The sequence below is a fragment of the Anguilla anguilla genome, chromosome 14 (assembly GCF_013347855.1).
Source record: "Anguilla anguilla isolate fAngAng1 chromosome 14, fAngAng1.pri, whole genome shotgun sequence".
In the NCBI taxonomy this organism is placed as follows: Eukaryota; Metazoa; Chordata; class Actinopteri; order Anguilliformes; family Anguillidae; genus Anguilla; species Anguilla anguilla.
The window spans coordinates 9296777-9320134 of NC_049214.1; the positions used below are offsets into that span (position 1 = coordinate 9296777).

At 38.1% G+C, this 23358-nt stretch overlaps 2 protein-coding genes across 2 annotated transcripts in view; one reads left to right on the forward strand and one right to left on the reverse strand.

The window, feature by feature from the left end:
• Window positions 1-17385, reverse strand: zmp:0000001301 (rab9 effector protein with kelch motifs). The gene is made up of 19 exons (XM_035391856.1): window positions 17302-17385; window positions 15430-15500; window positions 14905-14977; window positions 13389-13431; window positions 12863-12941; window positions 11954-12042; window positions 11257-11403; window positions 10888-10939; window positions 9616-9716; window positions 8748-8833; window positions 6713-6794; window positions 6183-6268; window positions 5515-5602; window positions 4585-4633; window positions 4099-4186; window positions 3649-3749; window positions 2982-3066; window positions 2351-2455; window positions 1-509 (listed from the first exon to the last, which is right to left on the reverse strand). Exons 2-19 carry the CDS (start codon window positions 15489-15491, stop codon window positions 405-407), a joined length of 1521 nt encoding a protein of 506 aa, XP_035247747.1. The 5' UTR covers window positions 15492-15500; window positions 17302-17385; the 3' UTR covers window positions 1-404.
• mfsd14ba (major facilitator superfamily domain containing 14Ba) overlaps window positions 16668-23358 on the forward strand; it is a 14900-nt gene continuing 8209 nt past the window's right edge. The window contains exons 1-6 of the mRNA XM_035391855.1: window positions 16668-17122; window positions 21050-21142; window positions 21554-21616; window positions 22118-22245; window positions 22723-22837; window positions 23087-23305. Of these exons, the coding sequence (XP_035247746.1) occupies window positions 17045-17122; window positions 21050-21142; window positions 21554-21616; window positions 22118-22245; window positions 22723-22837; window positions 23087-23305 (696 nt within the window). The 5' untranslated portion in view covers window positions 16668-17044. The remainder of the gene's footprint in view (window positions 17123-21049; window positions 21143-21553; window positions 21617-22117; window positions 22246-22722; window positions 22838-23086; window positions 23306-23358) is intronic.

Below are 23358 nucleotides of genomic sequence, written 5' to 3' on the forward strand. Positions count from 1 at the left end.
CTGTATCATTAGAATTTATTGTATAGTTATGATATTTTTTGGATATTGAAATCACAAATTACTGCACACAGATCAATACACTGTACCTACAAATGCAGCCTTCTCTATCATATCAATCAAGTCAGTTTTCCAAAAACAAATCTCAACTATTTTTTTTATTCATTTGTTTGTCTGTGTCAACTTGTGATCGTGTTGCTTCAAGAATACGATGACCGTTTTTAAAAAGTACTCTGAATGGACACAGACAGTTAATCACAGCTATTTCAAAAATTTAAATACAAACAGACAAAAACACAAGTCTGTTTTATAAAAGATGTGCATTATCAACCCTGTAGATTGTGATCAAGCAAACCATTTAAGCAAATCTGGGTGCTAACAGTGACGATGTGGCTAAGACATTGCTTTTACATGCCTTTGAACTGTTGCATGATAGAGAGAAGCTGTTCACTTCGTTTCTGAATGTTCTTCTGCTCTTCTTTTAGTTTATCTTGCTCCAGCAACACATCCTCCTATGAACAAAACATAATATCAGTTGTAAAACAATTTCTTTGTGGTATATATGTATGCATGTACACTACATTTCCAGAAGTATGTAGACATCCCTTCTAATGAGTAGTTTTGGCTATTTCAGCCACACCAATTGTTAACAGGTGCATAAAATCAAGCATATAGCCATGCACCCTCCATTGACAAACATTGGTCATGCTGAAGAGCCTGGTGAATTTCAACGTGACACTGTCATAAGATGCCACCTTTCCAACAAGTCAGTTTGTCAACTGCAAGTACTGTGATTGTGAAGTGGAAACGTATAGGAGCAACAACAGCTTAGCTGTGAAGCGGAAGGCCACACAAGCTTATAGAACGAGTGAGCTTGTACTGAGTCCGCTGAGTGCTGAATCATGCAGTGCGTAAAAACCATCACTCCTTGGTTGCAACACTCACTACAGAGTTCTAAACTATCTCTGGAAACAATGTCAGCACAAGAACTGTTAGTCAAGAGCTTCATGAAATGGGTTTCCATGGCGGAGCAGCTGTACACAAGCCTAAGTTGCACAAACGTCGGCTGGAGTAATGTAAAGCACACCGCCATTGGACTCTGGAGCAGTGTAAACGTGTTCTCTGGAGTGATGCATCACACTTCACTATCTGGCAGTCTGAAGGATTAATCTGGGTTGGGTGGAATGCATAGTGCCAACTTTGCTGGCCTGAATAGTGCCAACTGTAAGGTTTGGTGGTGGAGGAATAATGGTCTGGGGCTGTTTTTCATAGTTTGGTCCCTTAGTTTCAGTGAAGGGAAATCTTAATGCTACAGCATACAATGCAATTCTAGAGAATTGTCCACTTCCAACTTTGTGGCATCAGTTTGGGGAAGGCCCTTTCCTTTTTCAGCATGGCAGTACCCCCATGCACAAAGCAAGGTCCATAAAGAAATGGTTTGCTGAGTTTGGTGGGGAAAAACTTGACTGGCCTGCGCAGCCCCCTGACCTCCATCCCATCAAACACCTTTGGGATGAATTGGAATGCCGACTGCGAGCCAGGCCTTACGTTCAACATCAGTGCCAGACTTCACTAATGCTCTTGTGGCTGAAAGGAGCATATCACTGCAGCAATGCTCCAGCCTCTAGTATACAGCCTTCCCAAAAGAGTGGAGGTTGTTATAACAGCAAAGGGTGGACCAACTCCATATTAATGGCCAAAATTGGATGAGATGTTGGATGTCAGGTGTACCTTGTGAGAAAAAGCTGCATAGGTACAACTAGTGCAACTCCTTTTTTTTTCTTTTAATGGATCATATTTGATATGGACAATCCATTGGCTATGCCCAGGAATCCTGTAGGGAAACACATTTTGCCCAAGGAGAGTTATTTGGCAGGGTAACCATTCATTGCTACAGACTGCTCTGGTTTATCAGGTTCCTGTGCCTGGTCTGGCAGCTGTGCAGCCCCCCAGCATGAAAGCTGAAGCAGCTCAGCTGTGACTGCAGAGTGGAAAGAGGCAGTCAGCTGACTGCCTGCAAATGTACAAATGGGTTCTGCCTTGGAAATCTTGCATCCAGTTTTTAAATGAAATTATTTGTTTATTTAATTTATTCAGAGTATAAGACATTAAGCCAGTCTACTGCACATAACAGGTTTATCCCTCTGGGGGGGGGGGGAGGGATCACTGTATACACCAGTTTAAAACTTGGGATAGCAGTTTTCTATTCCTAAAATAGAATTTTTGAAAATCTGAAAATACCACACATTTGCAGAAACGTGCAGTTGACAGTTTGACATTCAGATTCAGCCACAACAGCACGTTCAGTCTGCATAACAGCAGTGTTGCTGGCAGCGTGCATATTGGTGCGCACCCTCAGTCTGCACAGTTCCCTTCTCTCCCTGTCGTTCTCTTCTGCCCGCGCTCGTAGCCAGGCTTCATTCTGGGCCTTGTGTCTCTCCAGCATTTCCTGAAGTTCCTGCACACAGAGAACCCACAACTGTAGCAGCTTCCTCTGCATCATTGTGAAGGATGCAAACAGCACAATAGGCACATGTATAGGATATAAAGCCAGCACTGATTCTGGTAAAAGCGTGCTGGGCAATAAAATATGAAATTATTACAATTTGGGAAGCACAAAAATGTTGATGTTTATCAGGAACATATCCATAATTTCCAAAAGTCTTTTAATTAAAAAAATAACTCCACAGATCTTGATAATTGATGATAATTGAAAAATGGATGACTATTGTTAATTCATATTTCCCATTTGGTTTGTGTAACACGTGCTTGCCTAGGGCTGATGTATAATTATGTATTATAAGTATACATTACATGTATTATTACAAGGTTGGCTTTGTGATATGTGTGTTTGCAGTGGCTCTGGATGGAACGCAGTTTGGTTTAAGAGCAAAAGGAAGACGAGAGAGATATATAATGGGTGATATAATAATACACTCTCATTGGGACCGTAGGAATATGGAGGAGTTCCACACAGTACTCGCCTGCTGCTGTTTTTGATGATGAGCATTGAAAGCTTCTCTCTCATACTGCAGAGCAACTGCAGCTTGACCAAGCTTTGACTTTTCACTAGATGCAGATGGAGTAAACAGTTCAACACGCAATCACATCAATTAGACTGACATTTACACATTGTTATATGTAATGGGAAATTATCTTCAAGTAACTCTATGGATGTCAACTAACATAACTTGCTTATGTTTTTCATGGGTGATATGGCTTATTGATTGTCTTTCACATTCAGGAGTCAACAAGAATAAAATGGTTAAGGCATACCCTTATCATTCAAAAGCTTAGAATAAAAAGCAGTTATTGATCAAATTATTTACATAGGCAAGAATGAACTACCAAGTTGAACGAATAGACAATTCTTGTAACATAAGAATGACTGTTCTTACTGAGTTTTGAGAAGTTCTGACACATGCAGCTTTTGTAACCAGAAATTCAAATACATAGGTGTCTTCAAACATAAACTCATTACTTTGGTTCACCAAGCGCACATAAATAGGCACAACCTCAATGCATATAGACAGCCTTTAGAGCTTTCACCCTTTGCTTATGGCATAAGATTAGATTGTTCTCAATGTGTCAGTATGCGTTCAGCTACCTGAGACCAGAAAAGGTTTTGGTGTAAAAACAGATGTACTGTACCAGTCCAGCTTTTGAAACTCCTCGTCTAGCATGGAGAATGCCTTACGGATCATGTTCAAGGCCTCATTACGTGCAATGCTGAAATCTCTGTGGTCTGTAGTCTGGAAATGAAAAAGACATTTGTACTACATACATGACACTCAGCTAGTCAAACAAGGGCATCCAGAGAAATGGATGCTTAAAATGACAATAGCAGGGTATAAGGCCTACTGTGCTATGCTATGTAAAAAGTTCTGTAAGTCGCTCTGGATAAGAGCGTTTGCTAAATGCCTGTGATGTAATGTAATGTTATACTGTTTTCCTGCTGTTCTCTTCTGAAAAAAATGACTACTTTTGTTTGAATCAAGTTTTCCACTTGGCTTACTGTACTAATTAGAGATGTTTATGGAAATGTATCACTGTTTGCAAAAAAGGAAATGCAAGTATGCCTGTTCTGGCCTTTGAACTTACTTGAACATGAGGCAAGGGTTCCATTCTTGCAGGAAAAGTAGAATCACTCAGCTCGTACTTGACATTGGGAATTCTTGTAGGTGCAAATCTTTGAAAATTTACAAAAGAAAATCTTAATTTCTTCATGCAGCAAGACTTTTCCATTCATAAAAGACTGTTCAAAAATAATAACAAAACATTCAGCTTACAAAATAACAAAGCAATATTTAACACGGGTGTATGCTATAGGTATTAAATTCTCATTAAATTAGTGTTTTCTTTTTATTACCCTTAATATAAGTATTTTAATTTATTAGACATTTAATATAAAGGCTGACTTTTCCAAAACCCTTTCACTTAATTCCCTTCCACTCAATTGTGAGTTATGAGTCAACTTCCAAAATCACCTACCCAATCCACCAGCTTTTTATATATTAAAAAAAGAAACAAAAACAAATTAGATCTTATTTGCAAGGGTATAAAAGTAAAACAGATAAAGATACTCACCCGTTACTAACACCTTGGATTCCAAATTCAGACAGGATCTCTTTCATTACTTTGAGAATAGGGAGGAAAAACAGACTAACATAAATGGAAATCTAAGATTATTTTGTACATATTGCTTGATCTGAACTATGAGGCATTCATTATTTGTCATTGTTTTTCCTTGGTTCTTTATATTGGTCAGAAGAGATTGAGAAATGTGCAGCACAGTTGAAATTGTGCAACAGTCTGAAAACAAACAAAAAAATATAATAAAAGATTTACAGCGAGCAGTTTCATTATCTTTGGTACTTCTACTCCCACTGCACAGTAGACAAGACAACGCTGAAACATTGTCCTTGAGGCCAAAAAGTCCGCTTCAAAAACTACAATAAAATGGATAAGTCACTAACTGAATGTCTGTCCTTGAATAAGAAGCCCATGGTTCCTTTATTATTGCACTTACTGCATCTGCATAGTTTAGGATAGGATTAAGCAGGCCCCTTTTTTCAAATGCATCTTTTGAAGTTCACAGATCCAGTAAATGAGGTACTATATAGTGTAAAACATGCAAACAAGGTAAAGTGAGACATGTAAAACATGCAAATATGTTTTATTGATATAAACTGTGAAAATAATTCTTACAACACACACACAAGCACTCAACACACACACACACACACAGTTACTTCCACCCAATTCACAAGAATAGTGACAAGAAGGGTACAGTGTCTAAAGTGAACTTGGTGGGAGTTTAAGCTTTGGATCACTCCTCCTTTCTACCTCAAAACTATATATGTGACAAATACACTGCACTGTTGTCATGCACAACCTATTCACAGAAACAACAAGCAGTGCAGGGACAAATAACATTACAAATGAGCATTTGTGAGAGCACCTAGTGGATGCTTTCTGTCACAACTCAGACCTAAGGAATTCAAAATACATATTTACCTGGCTGTCTTTCCGAGGGGTTGATTAATTTCATAATCTTTATGTCATTGAATTCTGTAACTTCATTTTTGCCTCCAAACACATAAAGCTGAAAAACAAAAGAAAAAGCAATACGTATATCAATTCTCATATTTAAAGGGACCGTTATAGATATTGTGGATAAACATGCCTCCTGGGGTAGTTTTAGGCAATCCTCACTATCACTATGTTTTAGTATTCTTTTGTGCTTAATAAATACAATAGAATACACATTATGAAAGTGTATGTACAGCACAAAAATTAAACAGAAAAAACATTATAGCTATATACTCTTGACAGATAGAAGCATCCATTGAGTAATGTATACTGCACAGTTTATGTCAGGGGTCCTCTAAAGGACAGGAAGAACCAGATTAAGAACGGTATTTTTCAATAAGACACTTAAGCTCTAAGAATCAAAACATGGAATCCATGTCAGTGCAAGCGGATGCATATTGCCTAAAATATTGCAGACAAGGCTATTTTCTTACAGGATGTTAGGTCTGCGCATCTCAGTTCAAGCACACTGCCTTCATCATTGAGTGCTACTGAGGCCTTACATCAGAGTATCAGCTCTAATCATTGAGAGGGGCAAGAATACATCCAATATGATCCCATTCCCCCATCCCCCCTCCACCTCTGACACACACATGGCTGTGGATGATGAACGCTGTGTGGTCGTAGCGACTGGCCGGAGGAATCCCTACATAGAGCGGAACCTTCCATTTCATTTTTGCTGAGAGAGAAAGAGAAACAGAAAGAGAGAGAGAGGGAAAGAGAGACAAACCTTAATATATATAGTTACACATTAGTCGGTTGTTCATTATTAACATTTCAACACATGAGCCTTTTTTTGGGATATATTGAAACGTGAATTCCACAGCTGCATGAAAATTATAGTATGCAGGTTCAGTACCATCACTACCATAGAATTTCTTATGTATATTTATACATCATTGTATTTTATATAATCTGCCATAAAAAAATAAAAATAAAAAACTTATATAAAGTGAGAAACAAGCACCTTTTTAAAGCAGATTGACACATTAAGACGTCAGGAAGGCGTAGCCCCCAACTGTGTAATACAGACATATCTTGCCATAAGGTGGAGCCCTCCACATAAATTTACCTCAATTCAGGGAACCTGAAAATTATTTCTCAGTGATCTCACTTGACTTACCAATGCTTAACTTGTGTATTTCATTTGTTGAAGTTACAACTCCATTTTCACTGAGGCAAATTCCCCCAAACAAGTAAATGTCCTGCATTGTGCGAGATCAAAAATAAACACAGAATATTACAAAATAATCACAAACTTTGAACCTCAGTTAGACCAGAAAATAGTCTATGTGTAATAATTGAAATAAAATAAAAATTATAATACGTAGTTAGGTCTAGCATCTTTTCTGTCCTATATCAATTGATTCCTTGCTTAAGCTCAAAGAGTTCTATTCAATTACATTTTTATGTTTACAAATTCATTAAGGCAATACATCTATTATCACTAAGACTTTGGAACATTATGATGATGTACTATCTGATAAGATTACTACCGTGCATTTTTTTTTCTGTACATTTAATTTGGATCATAGATGACATTCTGTTTGCTACAAGCCAAAACCTTTATAAACTATGTTTATAAATTATTATGCAGTCGACTGTATTTCCTGATTTTTCTTTTTGTTTTAGACTCCCAAAATGTTTCAGCAAAGAAAGTTTGGATTTACTTCCATTTTTTTCTAGTGATTCAACAGCCCAGTGTCCATGGCAACGTTTCAATTTACTGGATTGCACAATTATACTTTTAATGTTATCTCAGTCCACCATAATCAGTCAGTCCAGAAATGATTCCATCGTGTTACATCTTAATGCCAGTGCAATACAGAAGAGAATGTAGTATGGTCAGTCACAGAATAGTGGAATGTGGAACATTATTTGCAGGGGCAAAAAATGAGGCATAAAATCCTTAAAATTACATTAGCATACTGGATAAATCCCTGAGATGAAGATTTGGAGAAGTAATATATAGAACTTATGGAGAAATTCAAACTTCCATTACAAATACATTAATTACTACTGCATACCGTATTCTTGAGCAGCACATTTATCAGCTGAGACCAGAATCCACACTGAACATCAGACTATGGCAGCTGTTTTCTGGGGTCACATATTAAATTAAATTATTGTAATATACACTCACCGGCCACTTCATTAGGTACACCTGGTCAACTGCTCGTTAACACAAATATCTAATCAGCCAATCACGTGGCAGCAACTAAATGCATGGTCAAGACGATCTGCTGAAGTTCAAACCTAGCATCAGAATGGGGAAGAAAGGTGCTTTCAGTGACTTTGAACGTGGCATGGTTGTTGGTGCCAGATGGGCTGGTTTGAGTATTTCAGAAACTGCTGATCTACTGGGATTTTCATACACAACCATCTCTAGGGTTTACGGAGAATGGGCCGAAAAATAGAAAATATCCAGTGGGCAGCAGTTCTCTGGGCGAAATGCCTTGTTGATGGCAGAGGTCAGAGAAGAATGGCCAGACTGGTTCGAGCTGATAGAAAGGCAGTAAACAGTAACTCAAATAACCACTCGTTACAACCGAGGTATGCAGAAGAGCATCACTGAACGCACAACATGTCGAACCCTGAAGCAAATGGGCTACAGCAGCAGCAGAAGACCACACCGGTGCCACTCCTGTCACCTAATGAAGTGGCCAGTGAGTGTGTATATATATATATATATATATATATATATATATATATATATATATTGTAATTTCTTGTTTTAGCTGGTAATATAATATAAATTTAAGGTCATATTGGACCTCTTTCAGCAATTATTAATTATCTTTTATTTTTATAGTTGAAGTAATTATTAGACTAACCGGTTCTGGGTATCCAAATATAGGTGACTATTTCAGTGACTCCACGAATGACTACACTACAGATGACTACATTGTTTTCGGGCCATATGGGTGTTAATGTTCTCATTTCATTACAAATGGAAATGAATGCTGTGACGTGCGGTATCAATTTTAGCTATCATGAAATATATCTAATAAAAGAAGTAGAGTACATTCTCAAAGACAACTTATCAGTCACGTTGCTTTTTAAGTGCCCTGTTTGAGAGGTATATGCAGTGAATCCAGCCGTGCAAATTGAATCTTTGTGACCACAGCAGGAGAGCATGCATTTTACAATGCCTCTACCTTGTCATGATGGGCTGTGAGAGTTTGACCTCTGCAGGCAGGAGAGAACTCTCCTTTCACGTCACATTTCTGCCACACGAGGGTACCTAGAGCAGATATCAGTTATTTCATTCACTTGTCATTACACAGTTGTTGGTTTTTAATGCCCACCAACCAGGTCTTGACATTAACACGTGCCACCTGCCGAGTGTGGGTTGAATTTCAGCAGTAGCCTCGTCACTCATACCAGCCACTTTGGCAGGTGACATCTCGGTAGCATTTTCTATCAAATAAAAATAATTGTAGTTAACAAAAGGCATCTGAAATAATTAAGTCAATTTGAGGTGATGCTACACGATACTAGAACTCCCATGAGCACTGGGTGCAGGCTGTGCGCTCATCTCATTGACCCATCCAGTTCAGTACAAAAACAACATATCCGCAAATAATTCAGATAATAATTGCCAGACCTTACTGTATTCATACCACCGATGGTAGGCATCAAGTAATTGTCCCCCACCCAAATTAACTTGGAGGTGATGACATTGCATCATTGATGGGGGACAACATGTTTACCACCTACTTGTTTGGACAGTAGGTGGTAAACATACTTGACTTGAAATCACATTTTATGTTTCAGCTCTTTGTAGCTAAATTAAACAAATCCGTTTTTGTTACTTTCAGGATATCTAGTTAACTTATTATGCAAATAATATATTCCATTGTAATACTCCCAATACAAGTACTAGGTATGGTAAGCCATCTAGGTTCCTGCTCATAAACATAACTTAATAAGTATAATTACTGTACCTGTTAAATACTGTACATATTTTTACTAACATTTTCTGAGATATTTATGACCCATAAATAACAGCATTCCAAAACTTACCCGTATTCAGAATGTGAACATCTTTGAACAAGCGGTCATCCACTGAGCAACCTCCAACCAAGTAGATCTGCTCATTGACTACTGCAAAATTGTGATTAAATCTGAGGATAAAGGTTAACGATAATAACTTAGAAGCAAACTGAGTTATTACAACCTGGGCACATGTAATGTATAGTGCTGAAACAGTTAAGTTGTTCTGCTAGGGAATGCTGGATGCTGTCCACAGTAAATGTATCATACCTGTAAGCCACTGAATTTGAAGTATTTGATTGTTTTGCTGTTTGTCTTTAATAGAAATGGTTACAAATGTCAGTTAAGATGTATTGCAATATAATGTATTCAAATGTCAGAGTTAGCATTTCTATCAGTATAGACAAAAGGGTTTGGGCAGTCCCTTTTGAATGCAGGGTGAATGTACACTTTTTCCAAATAAAACAAAACTAAAATGGATACATCTCTATGGTTTCCTCCCAGGTTTGTTATACAGTAGTATGCCAAGTGGAGTGAACATCACAATAAGAGACAGATGGCCGTCAGATTAATTTTCACTGGACCATCGCACCAATGCTTGCTGGAGCTTCTGCACCATGGCAACACACTGCTTATGTTGTACAACAAAAATACCATGACAGTAGCTAACCCTCATAGAAAAGCCCATGCAGATGATATATTGCAGCTTTTATAGTATATAGCCTTTACACGTACACACACGATACAGTTTGTCATTGTCAATACATATTACAATGTGCCTAAGGATGATATAGCACATAAGATTAAAAGCTAAGGGTCTGATTTTACCCATGTGTAATTCATTACAATGTACTTAAAGCTCAACATTTAATTGTTTTAAACTAGTATACATAATTCAAACCCACTCAGGTGATTTACACTTTAATGTAAAACTAAAAAACAGGTTAATATTCATTCTAGGAAAAAAAAAAAAAAAAAAAAAAAAAAAAAAAAAAAAAACAAAACAAAATAAAAAAACAAATAAAAATCTATGGTCTGGATTCTATGAAGACCCTAAGGGGACATGGGTGAGAAAAAAAAAATACTTCCCTCGCAATACTTTTGCAAAAATTTTGAGATTTTTGCATTCCCTTGCAATACTTGTGGGTTCCCTTGCAAAACCATTGCAGTAGGATAATAATTACGATGGAATTATCTGCTTGTAACTCTGTTGTATTATCTAGAGAAAAAAAAACTTTTTTTTTTTTTTCAAATGTGAAGTACTTTGGAAATAACTGTTTAGTCATTTGAGGAAAAAAATACCTTGCAGGTGGCACATCCCCTGTGGTCTTGATTGGAGTCCAGGTCTTTGACACTTCAGAAGAGGACACAGCGGCCATTAGGACTTACGCTAATATCATCTCATCACTGGAAACTAGTCCTTTACTTTCATAATATGAGATCTAATCATATTTTGGTTATGACCAATTTGGCTAGAACATTAACTAATAGTATCGTTTGTTCAAATGTTTTACAAAAAAAAGTCAATTCAGTTCAGCTAAACTCAATGTACGTGATTGTGAAAATATATATATTGGCCTTTAAATATTTAAAGTCTAGCCCTATTTCGAAAGCTTTTGCATTATTTATTCACCATTGGTTACTCTTATAATACTCTTTTGCTTCCCTGACCTGTATTGAACATCAGAAGATCATCTCTGGCAACGCCATCCAGAATCCCTCCAAAGACATATATGTTGTCACCCACAGTGGCCGAGCTGTGCTTCAAGGTTCTCATAGGAACTCCGCCTGCCTTCAAGTCGCCCCATGTAAGAAGCTCTGGACATATACAGGACTGTAATTAGTGAGGAGAATTTGAGGAGAATGTACTTTCCAGAGGTAGAAGCTTCCTGGTCCCCCAGTCCACAGTGCTGTGACATTGTTGTATTGTTAAGTGGTTGGGCTCTTAGTGAGGTAAGAACACTCTGCTAGCAAGCCCGACCTATCCCAGATCAAGAGCAAAGTGTCGGGCCTGGTTCGTTCAGCCTGACAAATGAGACACCTGCCTAGTAAGAAAGGTTAAGCTCCTCTTAGCAATGTCACAAAGCCTTACAGTCATGATCTACAGTATATAGTACTGTATGTTCAATTTTTAAAATCCTCAATACTGATGCATAATGCAAAGAGCATAAAACCTAACATACCCCATTTTATTAAGCATCCCTTTTACTATAATTTGTTATAAAAGACATATGGGCTTTGTTATACAGTTAGCCAGGAGTTATAAAATTTATCTAGGTTTTATTTTCTAGTAGATCCACTCTTGAGGCCTTTAAAATCCTCTCGATTCCTTTGACAGGTATTTGCATACAACCTTGCATTGCCTTACCAATGTCAAAGCAATAGACTCCTGGGAGACATTCTCTGGCTTGTGGAACTGATGAGCCACCAAATAGGTAGAGCTTCCCTTTAACCATACTGTAACACAAACATGGGAGTACATTGGTTAATATTGGCTTGGTTATATACCACCACTCATCTACATGCATATGCTGTAATATCTGAATCTGCAAGTATTTGTTCCTTCAATTTACATTTAATTGTTAACAGTAACTCCTATGTTGTAGTTCTAACAGACATTATATAGCCTGTTAGTCAGTTAACTGCAGTTATCTTAATTAATTTCACTCTGACCACAAGTGGCCAGCTGATTACATCTAAAGAAAGCATTGCTATGAGGCACAGTAAAGTAAAACATTCAGTAAGTCCAAATCTGCAAAAAAAGTTGTGCTACATTATTGAGCATTAAATATACAGAATTCACAGACATTTAGTCTCCATTTAGTCAATGTTCTTACTTTGATTGCAAACCTACCTGCAATTATTCACCTTTCTGCCTTAAGAAACATTGCTTTGGGTGCTGCCATGGCCAATTCTGTTTCACCCTGTGTGACTGCCAGTCAGTCAGAAGAACTTGAACACGCAACACACAGGTGGCCTTTGTCTCTCAGAGCATTACACAATAATCCTCTTCGAAAAAAGATTTTAAAACAGGATTTTCTGGGGTGGTGGAGTCCAATGTGAGATCTCCTCATGGGGCCCAAAATCCCTGGCGGTGCCCCAGACCCTCTTCTAAGGATCAGCATTGTTTATGCATAACTGCTTAAATAGCCATTATATTAAATCTCAATCATCTCAAAATTCAGGTGAAAATAAGTTGGTATTATATGTGAGTCACATATGATACTATACTACACTATTCTTTTCGGAATACAGCAGCAAGTCCTGCTTCACTTACCAAAGACTGTGTCCTTCTCTAGCAGCTGGTATTTGTCCATTCTGAGTCATCACTTCCCAGACGATGCTAGTTGGTGTAACTAAAAATATGAAAAACAATTGTGTCTGAATGAAAAATGGTCATGGGTGAAAAGAAGCAGTGAAGTAATCAGGTGAATGTGATCTTTCGTTATCTACAATATTGCCCCTTATTTAAAAACATCAATAAACAATAGTGGAGAGGTTATTCTTCGCATGCTTGTTACAATGTTCTCAGCAGGAGACATACAGATCTAGTATCCTTTAGATACTGGGCAGCAAATGTTTTTGTTACATGTTTTCTAGTCTACCTAGAAATTGTGCATTTAGTTTTTAACTATGAATAACATAAGCTTAGTCTGAAAAGTTAGAAATCTAGATACCTTGACTTTGAAAATGAATGCCAAAGTCTTAATACTGCAAAAGCCCACTATCACTTTTGCTAGAATTATTAACATGAACCAAACTATTTCCAGTTATTTTAAGCATTTCTGTGAAATGTTGCTTACCGGTGATCATGTATAAATCATTCAAATACACTGGCTCATCTTCCTGAAGAAGAAGAAGAAGAAGATTAACTTTTGTGTAATGCACGTGTGATAAACATATTTCCCAGACCACAGTGTATGCTATTTACAGTAATACATCATTGTTCACAGTACATCTGTAAATGTCCAACACGTCTTGACACAGTCTGTTACAATTTATTACCATTTCACAATCTAGAAGTTGCAAAGCAAACTTATGTACTGCACCCTACCACCCCCCCCCCCCCCCCCAGAACACATACACAAAAACTACAGACTATACTGCTCCATAGTTGTTGTATTTCTGAAACGACAAAATTACAACAGCAGATAAACAAAACCGTGTTGATCTTTGAAATGTTTATCACATATGTGGAACTAGAGCTATCATTATATTATGGGTGTATCCTTAACAGAAAAAGCAAATATGTACAAAAAGCCTTAGTCTACTACCTACCAATAGCTAACAAAAAATAAATAAATAAATAAACAAAAAAAAAAAAACTTGTTAAAACTCTGAGTAAAGATTCACTCTTATATTAATCTGTGATATAGTAAAATTTGAAGTGAAGGATAACATAAGTGCGTCATTACATAGTATTGCCTTTCTGACTCTATTACAGCAGGCTCAGAATTAGATATATTAATACATCCTATAATTACCATATGGGGATAGTTGTATAATTGCAAGCGGGATCCACGGGGGAATATTCTTAGCAGTTTTTGTTTGCTTTGGCATGCATACATATAATAAAACCATGCTTTTTGTACAACAGGTTGGGAAAGCCTGTTGTACAAAGCAAAAAATATGGATGCCTGAGACAGATTTTGTGCCAAAAATCCATACCAGTATATCTGTGACATTATTGTTTTTTGGGTAAAGGAGTTATGGTTTCCATAGAGAATCAATTTAGATAAATATTACAGCCAGCTTTCAGAGTGAGGCCACAGTAATGCTGTGTGCTCAGGGAGAGCAGTTACCATTTTTACTTATTTATTGCTGCCATAGAATGCCTTTTTTCTGTTTACTTTAATCTGTCTTCCATTTTATCAAAAAGAGCATTGTGAGGCTCCATAATTTGCTTTAAATCATCATCATGTACTACTGTATGCAAATACAGCAAGTACAAGCACATGTATCATTTCTACAAGGGAAATAGCTAATGTTAGCAATAGCTGTCAGACAAAAGAGCTAAGACTACGCCAGTGTTATACTAGTGAGCAATGCTGTTAAAATACATTTTTGTAAAATATAAGAACAGGTTATTAATCTGTTTCAGTCAACCCCTGCTAGCTGACATCTGTAATTGGATTGTCCACCTGGAGTTTAACTACAGTAGCACCTGTAACAACATATTATTTTTCATGTGAAATATACCTTTTCTTTTGGGTCTTTCTGGAGTGACTGAAAATACCTTGGTTAGTTAAATCTTCAGCTCACAATTACATAGACCAATATTGAATCATAACATCATATTGCTAAAAAAATATATCTTACCAGGGAGTTCATTGTTGAAACACCTCCAAACAAGAATACTACATTCCTTGCTACAGCAATAGCATGGCCATATCTAGGAAAATATTTTGAGAAAGACAATGGGTGACTATTGAAATATGTTTCATTTAATTATATTATTGGTAAATTGTGTATGGTTAAACATGCTTTTCTTTGTTAAATGTCACAAGTCTCATATCCCCCCCTAACTTATTTAGGTATCCCACTGATGAAGTGAGTTAATTGATTAATCATTGTAACTGAACTTTTTGAAGTTCCCAAAATGTTTTGAACCACAGCACTGCAACAAAAATAAAGCATAAAAATAAAATCAAATAAAAATAATAATAAAAAAAATTATAAAAGGATTTTCTAAATGTGTTAAGCTGTAGACTACACCATTACTATGCTTCAGGCATTGTTGTTAATTGTTGCCTTTAGTACTATGCTTCAAGCAACTAATTGAATTGCTATGGAAAAAAAAAAAATTGATAACTAATACAATTTTGAAAACATTTACAAATTTACCTGGGGTTTGGTGGTCCTCCTTTGATTTCCTTGTCAATCCAATGGCCACTGGCTAAAGCCATTTCACATATCTATGGAGAAATTCAAAAAACTTTTCACAAATTTTTCAGTGTATCAAGTGTCAACGTGCCTTACCTGTGTCATCACTATCTTACAACATTGATCGATTAGTTTTAACAAATTATTTTTGTTACATCTACGAACAAAGCAGGAACATTTAAAATGTAGCAAATGAACTACCTAGCGTTTTTGCAGATTACAAAGTCTCATAGAAGAAGATGTAACCTCACACATCAGCGCTCAGCAGCTTGTAAGCTGGAGACAACCTGCACCATGCTACTCGTTGCCTAGCTACGATGATAAACAGACACCTTGAAACAGCCAATAAAACAAGGTGAGCAGTTCCCACAGAAAGCCACAGTAACCCCAGAAAAGGTTGGGTAGTGTTACACTACCGGTATCAAATGCATCTCTTCACATATGGACACCAGGAAATCACAATAGACTATTTGAAATAAATAGTATAAATTTGTGTACCTGAAATAGGCTTGATTAATTGAAACTCAGGTCCAATGCATTAGACCCGTTTTGACCAACGTAGAAAAAAAAAAAAAAAAAACTTATTGCATGATTTAATAACAGTTTTAGTGCAATACATATTTTCAGCCATGGACACAAGTGTTGTGCACCTAAATGGCACGTTGATTTAATTGTTTATTTGTTGTCCTTGCAAGCTTCACACTGCCATATAATCAAGGATGTCACACTGTATGAGTGAGTATGAGTGTATTGAGTGAGAGTAATAAAGAGCATGCTCTCTCAGACTGACTCTTCAGTGGTCAGGTTTGGAGGTGAAGGGCTCTAATTGTCCTAAATTGTATGAGAGGAGGAGTGGGGGCAACCGTTGGTATCACTCAAATCGGATTTTTAAAATCCTGTATGTGTTCAGCTCCAGCACCATCTACAACCCTGCCCAGGATAAGTGGGTACAGATAATGGATGGATGTGTTCAATATCGCATCGCCCCACATACAATAAATATCCGATTCCAAGTGCTTTTTTCCAGTTTAGACATTCATAATACATATCTGTGCCACATGTAAGCAAAAAATCGGAATTGGGTCACTCAACCAGGCTGTGTAAACGTATAGCCTAATTGAACACCGGTAACACGGTTGTAGAGGCGAGGGAACGGTACGCCGAAATTCTCGCGAGGCGCGAGAGCAGAGAAAAAGTCGGATCCCTTCGAGATATGACCCAGGAAGAGGGCCTGCGAATGAAGCTTTCACACATGCTGATTCAAGATCAGTTACGACAACCTATATGTGCACACAGCCATTCTCATACGAAAACAGAAACTGATCCTAAGTCAATCCTTGTGGCACCTTCTCTTCATCCCCAGCGCTCCTACGTTCATCCGTGAAGTGACTGGAATCCATACAGCACGGAAGTAGCTAGCAATAGTGTCAGCGTACTCAATCAAGATAAAATATCTAGCTTGCTAGATAAGCGAGGTATAATAAAGACAAAACCAAAAGGCAACCTGGAAGAAGCGGGTGCACCCAAGATATCCACGCAGCATGGATTTTATATAATTCCGGCAAGATGTGAGGAGATGACCCAGGAGAAAAAAAATAAAGAGACCAACAGCATTATGTTGGTCAGAAAAATAATAATGAAAGATGGGAGCACTGTGAGTGAACACTGAGCTGTTTTTCCTATATACATGCTGGGATATCTGGAAAGGTTGGTAGCTGTGTTGGCGATACAGCATAGCCAGAGGGATGGCGAGAGAGAAATCGCTGAGCAAATGCCAACGTTAGCTAACGTTACTATGGTGGCTAGGCAGATTATCGTGAGTAGTCCGTTTACCTGGCTAACCGAGAAAGTGATAGCTAGTTTGCTGTATGCGCTGCCGTAACGTAGACATCACAGGTGTAAATAGCCAGATGGCTAGCGAATACACATTTCTGATTGGTGCGTCATTACGTTTTGCTTTTCTGTATGCCAGGCAAATGCGTGATCTACTTTAACGTTTCTTAAGTGCAAACATCTTCAGTATAAATAGTCTAATAAAGCAACAGGAAACGACAAATACTGACAGGTGTCGAAGGATTTAGCTAGACTAAGTACGTTAGCCATTTTTTGTGAAGCTGACGTATTTTTTGCTGTCTAGGGTACACCGTTAGCTAGCCAGGCGTTGTATACGGTAGCTACAGTCTAACGTAATCCAGTTGATTAGTGAGGTAGCACTGGTGAGCTAGCTACCTATGGTTAACTCATAAGTAACACCAGTTAGACTAACCCATAACATTTTTGTAAAAACAATTAGCCAGTGAGCTAGTTAGAGTTATTTTGCATAAGCATCTTGTTGAATTAAATTTGTTCAGTTATTTTAAACCCTGGTTTAGGGTTAACAGTTTGGTTAATGCCCATTAAAATGTTGTTTTATTCCGAGTCTTCTTGCTTGTTTGCAATAATTTTACACTCGTCAAGCATCACTCATTGCTGTCTGTTTACAGAGGGCCTCAATTAACGGGAATATGCAGCTACAAGGAATATTACTGCATGTACATGGTTAACGCTCCAGGATACGGAACCTTACAGGATTCTCATATTTTACATCTCATTAAAGTGTATTTTTGCACAGAATACTAATGGCTGTTAAACAATTCTTTCTTGTGTTTGTACATGCATAATTTGCTGGCAGTATGGGTAGAGAAAGTAAAACTTGGTGTTGCTTCATGTGATCAGAAAGAAATTTCCAAAAGGCTCACCATCAGAACTGTTAATGCTTTATGGGGTGGGTGTGGACTAGCACTTATGGGGGAAAGTATGTGTTTCTTTGCTGGGGATGATTTGTTCCATCAACATACATTATGAGACAGAGAGCCCTAGGGCTCCCTGATGCTTTTAACCTCTTCACCCAAGTACCACTCCAGTTTAAAAAGTGTGTCCAGGGTGGCAACGTGACAAAGGTTTTTTCAGGGAAATCTTGTGGGGTTATCAATATTTTGCTGTTCTAGCTCTTTCTGATATTTGCCACAGCATAGCATGTACAGTCAATGCAAAATTTGCAGTGACAACAAGCTGTCCTTATAGGGGTCCATTATTTCTCGTGGTTACCCATAATGTTCAGTTCATAACAGATGGATTCTGCATCTATTCATATTTTAGACCACCAGTAGTATATAGACTTGGGCAGGGCAGAAAACTAACTTTACTGTCCACAGGCCGCAGTGGCTGGTTCATCCTAAAATTCACCAGCCAATTTCATTGTTTTACCAGGCACATAGATATTTAGAATAGATCAGGACCTTCGAGTGGTGGGCGGTTACCTGCTAAAGTGGCTGGTAGAGTAAGCAAACTTACCAACCACAGATAAAATTTACCAGAATTTGGCTATTGGCTGGTGTTAATTTCACACCCTGGACTTGGGTAGTGCATCTTCAGCTGGCTGTTTTAAGTTTAGGCTTCTGAGTTACAGGCATAGCTCAAAAACTTCTCTTTTAGGACTTAAGTGGCCCTTTTGAATCTGTGGCAGTGTTTGACACTACTGCCTTCGTAGAGCCAGTCTGCTCTAGGACATCACATGCTACAGTACATTTACTCTGAAGTTGGAATCCATATCTTAAATGTTCAGTTTTGATCTGTTGAATTTTTACATATCCCCCCCCCCCCCCCTTTTCCTCCCCACTTTCAAATGTCCGGTTATATTTATCAATTTTCATTGCTGAAACCTCCAGTATTGAATATTGACAGTACGGACAAGCCTGTGCTCTCCTCCAAAACATGTTATGTCAACTGCCACTTCCAGTCACACCGCAGTTCACAAGTTGGGCTTTGCATATAGGCTACCTGAGTCGGAGGACTTCATGTGCAGCTTAACAGGTGGATTTGCAAGTGCCTGATCAAATAGCTGGGGTCGCTGGTGGACGATGAGGCGCTGTCATCCCAGTTGACTGAATCCCTCTTGTACTTAGGTGATGTAAGAGCAAGTTGTGCGTTACCCTGTGGGGGTCCTGACCACAGTTACCAGTCTGGATTTACCAGCTTGGGGAGCCTATTCATACACTACAGTACAGTGCTATGACAGGATGAGCCATCCGGTAGTCCCTATATCCAATTTCTTGACCTGTTGGCCATGCAGTTTTTCATATGTAAACCAAACGGATTTGGCTCACATTAAATGACCTGTGTAAACATAACCAAGTCAGAATAAAGCAGAAGCCCTAAACAGGAGGTAAATAAATAAACTGAACCTTTTTTCTAAATAACTTTAAAAATCTGTGAAATCTTTATAAGTAGTTAAATGAAATGTGTGTTGGTCTGTGTCCACGCCTAGGAAAAACATCATCCTTCCGTTTGGTGTCTGAATTCTATGCTGTGCGAGGTTTCATAGACCACAAATGGCTTTCTTTGTCCCCCTCTATCATAAATTGCATTTTGTTTATTGAAAGTTCTTCTTATCAACTAAAAGAGAGAGTTGAAATTTTGTAAGTATCCATCGTATACAGGGTTTTCTGCATTTTCATTTTATTTTTATATTTTTCCCTTAGCTTATAGCCGCATGCTGCTGCTGCCTTTGTTGCCTTTTTTAGGTCTGCTAATTTGATGGCCTGCAGTGTGGCCCTGTATTAGGCTGTACATCAAAACAAAATGGAAAAGCTGGAGGTTTTGTCCCCCAACAGTGTGGGTTTTGGATTGCTCCAGAAACCACGTTATTACTCCTGAAAAACATTACCAGTGAGAGGACAATAATCCCAGCTATTTCCAGATGGTCTAATTGAGTTGACATCTTAGAAACTGGCATGAAAAAACTAAAACTGTAACTTATAGGCTATATCTAATGCACATTAGGTTAGATGCAGGCCTATGTATACAGGGCAAACAAGCAACAAGGCAGAAAACATTTAATCAAATAATGACAGGACCTGGTATGTTGGGACAGGGCATGTGATACAAAGCCCATGGATGTTTTTAAAATTCCAATTAACTTGGGCACATTTTTTTCCCCACATCATGTACACATTATTGTCTGTTTGACTAGTTCTCAGAATCAAAATCTGTGAGAACAGGTCAAACTATCAAAAATGAATTAGCCTATGTTGACTAATTGACTTTAAACACAGAATGTAAACTGTCGGAGCGTTCTTTTCCTTTCGACTTAATTTTTTCTCATAGCATTTGTGGTTTGTGCTTTTCCATTGAGCTGCAGTCATGCAGCAGTATGGGAATGATTTTGCTGCCTTTCACCAAAATGAGAAGCTGTTCTTCAAAGCATAAACGTTTGAAGTCTTGTGTACTTTCATTATGTAGCCTATTATATTCTGATTGCCTGTAATGGATAACACCTTGAACAGACTACTACAGTTTATAAACATGTTTTTAACTTTAAGAATGCGTCTTTCCATCTTGGAAATGTCACAAACCGCTGTGAAATAATTTTATTTCCAAGAACTTTGTGGTCATGACAATGTGTTGAGTAGTGGTTGGCACTTAACTAGCTACAGTAACATACAAGAAACACCGGGTTTGCAAAACTTCAAAGTAGTAACATGGTCGATTCAGTAACTCGAGCAGTAATTTAGCCTCCTTCTTTTCCATTTTTTACTTGCAGCAGGGTATTGGCAGTGCCCGTGTGATCCATGCTGTGGTGGTCATTTTTTTGGAATTCTTCGCCTGGGGTTTGCTGACAACTCCAATGCTGACCGTAAGTCCCATCAGTGAAACCCTTTATGGCTGCTATGCACATCCCATTTACAGTGAAGCAACTGCTGAAGCTTTTATCTAATACCATTGTGTCATGTGTATCTTTTAGGACTCATATGGGTAATATTGTACATAAGCAGTAGTGTGTGGATTAGCATTTGTTGCCAGAACCCTTTGAGGTTTGTTGGAAAGACCTGTGAATATGTAGCTCAGTGATAAAAGGTCAGAGCAGAGAGACTGTTGTTTTGGATTGCTGAGGCAGAACACTGTCATTTCTCCAATCAACCGATAATGTATAGGACAGAAAATTAAAGTTTTTAAATAGTTATTTGTGAAGATAAAGCAAAGAATTCTGTAAACTGCTATACTTACACAGGTTTATAAAATGCCATATTTGCTTTTTTCCGTTTAGGTTCTACATGAAACGTTTCCACAACATACGTTTTTAATGAATGGTCTCATTCAGGGTGTAAAGGTAAGAGATTCTGCTGGCTGCAACTAACCACTAAATCAGCATGATTGGCATTTTTTAATCGACAGGCTTTCTGTGCTGTTTTATGAACTCTTTCATGAGCTTTTCTTCCCTTTGTTCATTAATTGCACAGTTAATGATTTAGTTAATGTATTTGATCGTATAAAGGGTTTTTTGCATTTTCAGGAACAACTTTGATGCCTGGAAACATAAAAATGTGGGTGAAAGTCAGTTTAAGTCAACCAGCTCTTAAAAAATCTGTTATTTTTCTGCGAAATCAATGAGCCTTGCATACGATATATGCAAGTATGAATGTAAAGTAACCTTGAAATACATGCTTTATTTCCAGATGTGTGTGGGAAGAAAAGTCGTGTTGCTTGAGCCCTCATTCAGAATTCAGTGCATTAACCGCCTTTCATTATGCCCCTTATGTTAGTCTTCTTGTTTATAAATAGCAGTGATACATCATCACTGGAGGTGTCAATTATGTGTGTCCTCTGACAGGGCCTGCTGTCTTTCATGAGTGCCCCTCTAATTGGAGCTCTGTCGGACGTGTGGGGCAGGAAGTCCTTCCTGCTAGTCACCGTGTTCTTCACCTGCGCTCCCATTCCCCTAATGAGGCTGAGTCCCTGGTAAGAGGTGCTAGCACCACTCTAATGTTTTTTTGTCCTTCATGTAGCATCCGTGAAGGGTTTCACTTCGGGCTATTAACCTCACTGTGACAGAAAGATAGATGTGCGCATTTTATTTGTGATTTAATTTTAGATGTGATGGCATTCAATTTTTTTATTTTTTTTATTTTTTTATGGACTGATCAAGCCTTGGCAGTTTCTTGATTATAATACTACCAACTAATTCACAATAGCTAGAGAAAATATGATTTGAAACCGCTTGGAGATTTGTGCCCTTTAAAGCTTATTTTATCTCTTCATAATCTCTTCATAAAGTAATAATGTTCCTGCTCAGTGAACTTTATATGAGTTGATTTTTTTTCAAATGGATTTGTGCTAGTCAAGGCCCTTCAGTAAATTATGTCTGGCATATTGTGCTAATGTGACTTTAGCTTTTTGAATGTATTCTGAAACAGTTTTTTTTGCTCATCTCTCTAGGTGGTATTTTGCTATGATATCCGTATCTGGAATATTCTCTGTTACATTCTCAGTAATATTTGCATATGTAGCTGATGTAACCGAGGAACACGAGAGAAGCACAGCATATGGGTTGGTAAGTGCCTTCATTTTGTGAACCTTTCTCCCGGCCAAGTATTCATGAATTTGCAAATTTTAGCCTGCAGTTCTTCGCGAGTTACAGGACATGGAAATGCAAGCAAGCTTGTGTGCCAAGATTTCAAAGACATTCAGTAATATAGTAATCTGCATATGTTAGGTGTGTAAGCGCTAACGCTTACAGCCTGCCCTGTGCTTGGCTGGCTGGTCTGCAGCAGTAGATGACGCTCTTGCACGTCGGTTTCAGGTTTCTGCAACGTTCGCCGCAAGCTTGGTAACGAGCCCGGCTATTGGCGCCTACCTCTCTACTAACTACGGAGACAACGTGGTGGTGCTGCTGGCCACCATCATCGCCCTGATCGACATCTGCTTCATCCTGCTGGCTGTGCCCGAATCGCTTCCTGAGAAGATGAGGCTAACATCGTGGGGTGTGCCCATTTCATGGGAGCAAGCCGACCCCTTCACCGTGAGTACCTTTCATACAGTCACGGTTGTTAAAATAGAGAAAAGGAGAGTTTT

Bases quoted from the DNA above. Each gene is read 5' to 3' on its own strand.
- zmp:0000001301 (XM_035391856.1), bottom strand. From the start codon at position 15,491: ATGGCTTTAGCCAGTGGCCATTGGATTGACAAGGAAATCAAAGGAGGA. The intron at 3,750-4,098 runs GTAAGTTCAAAG...TTTCATTTCCAG, and splicing joins AACCCTTGCCTCATGTTCAA to ACTACAGACCACAGAGATTT. The intron at 3,067-3,648 runs GTACAGTACATC...ATCTGCATCTAG, and splicing joins GAGTTTCAAAAGCTGGACTG to TGAAAAGTCAAAGCTTGGTC.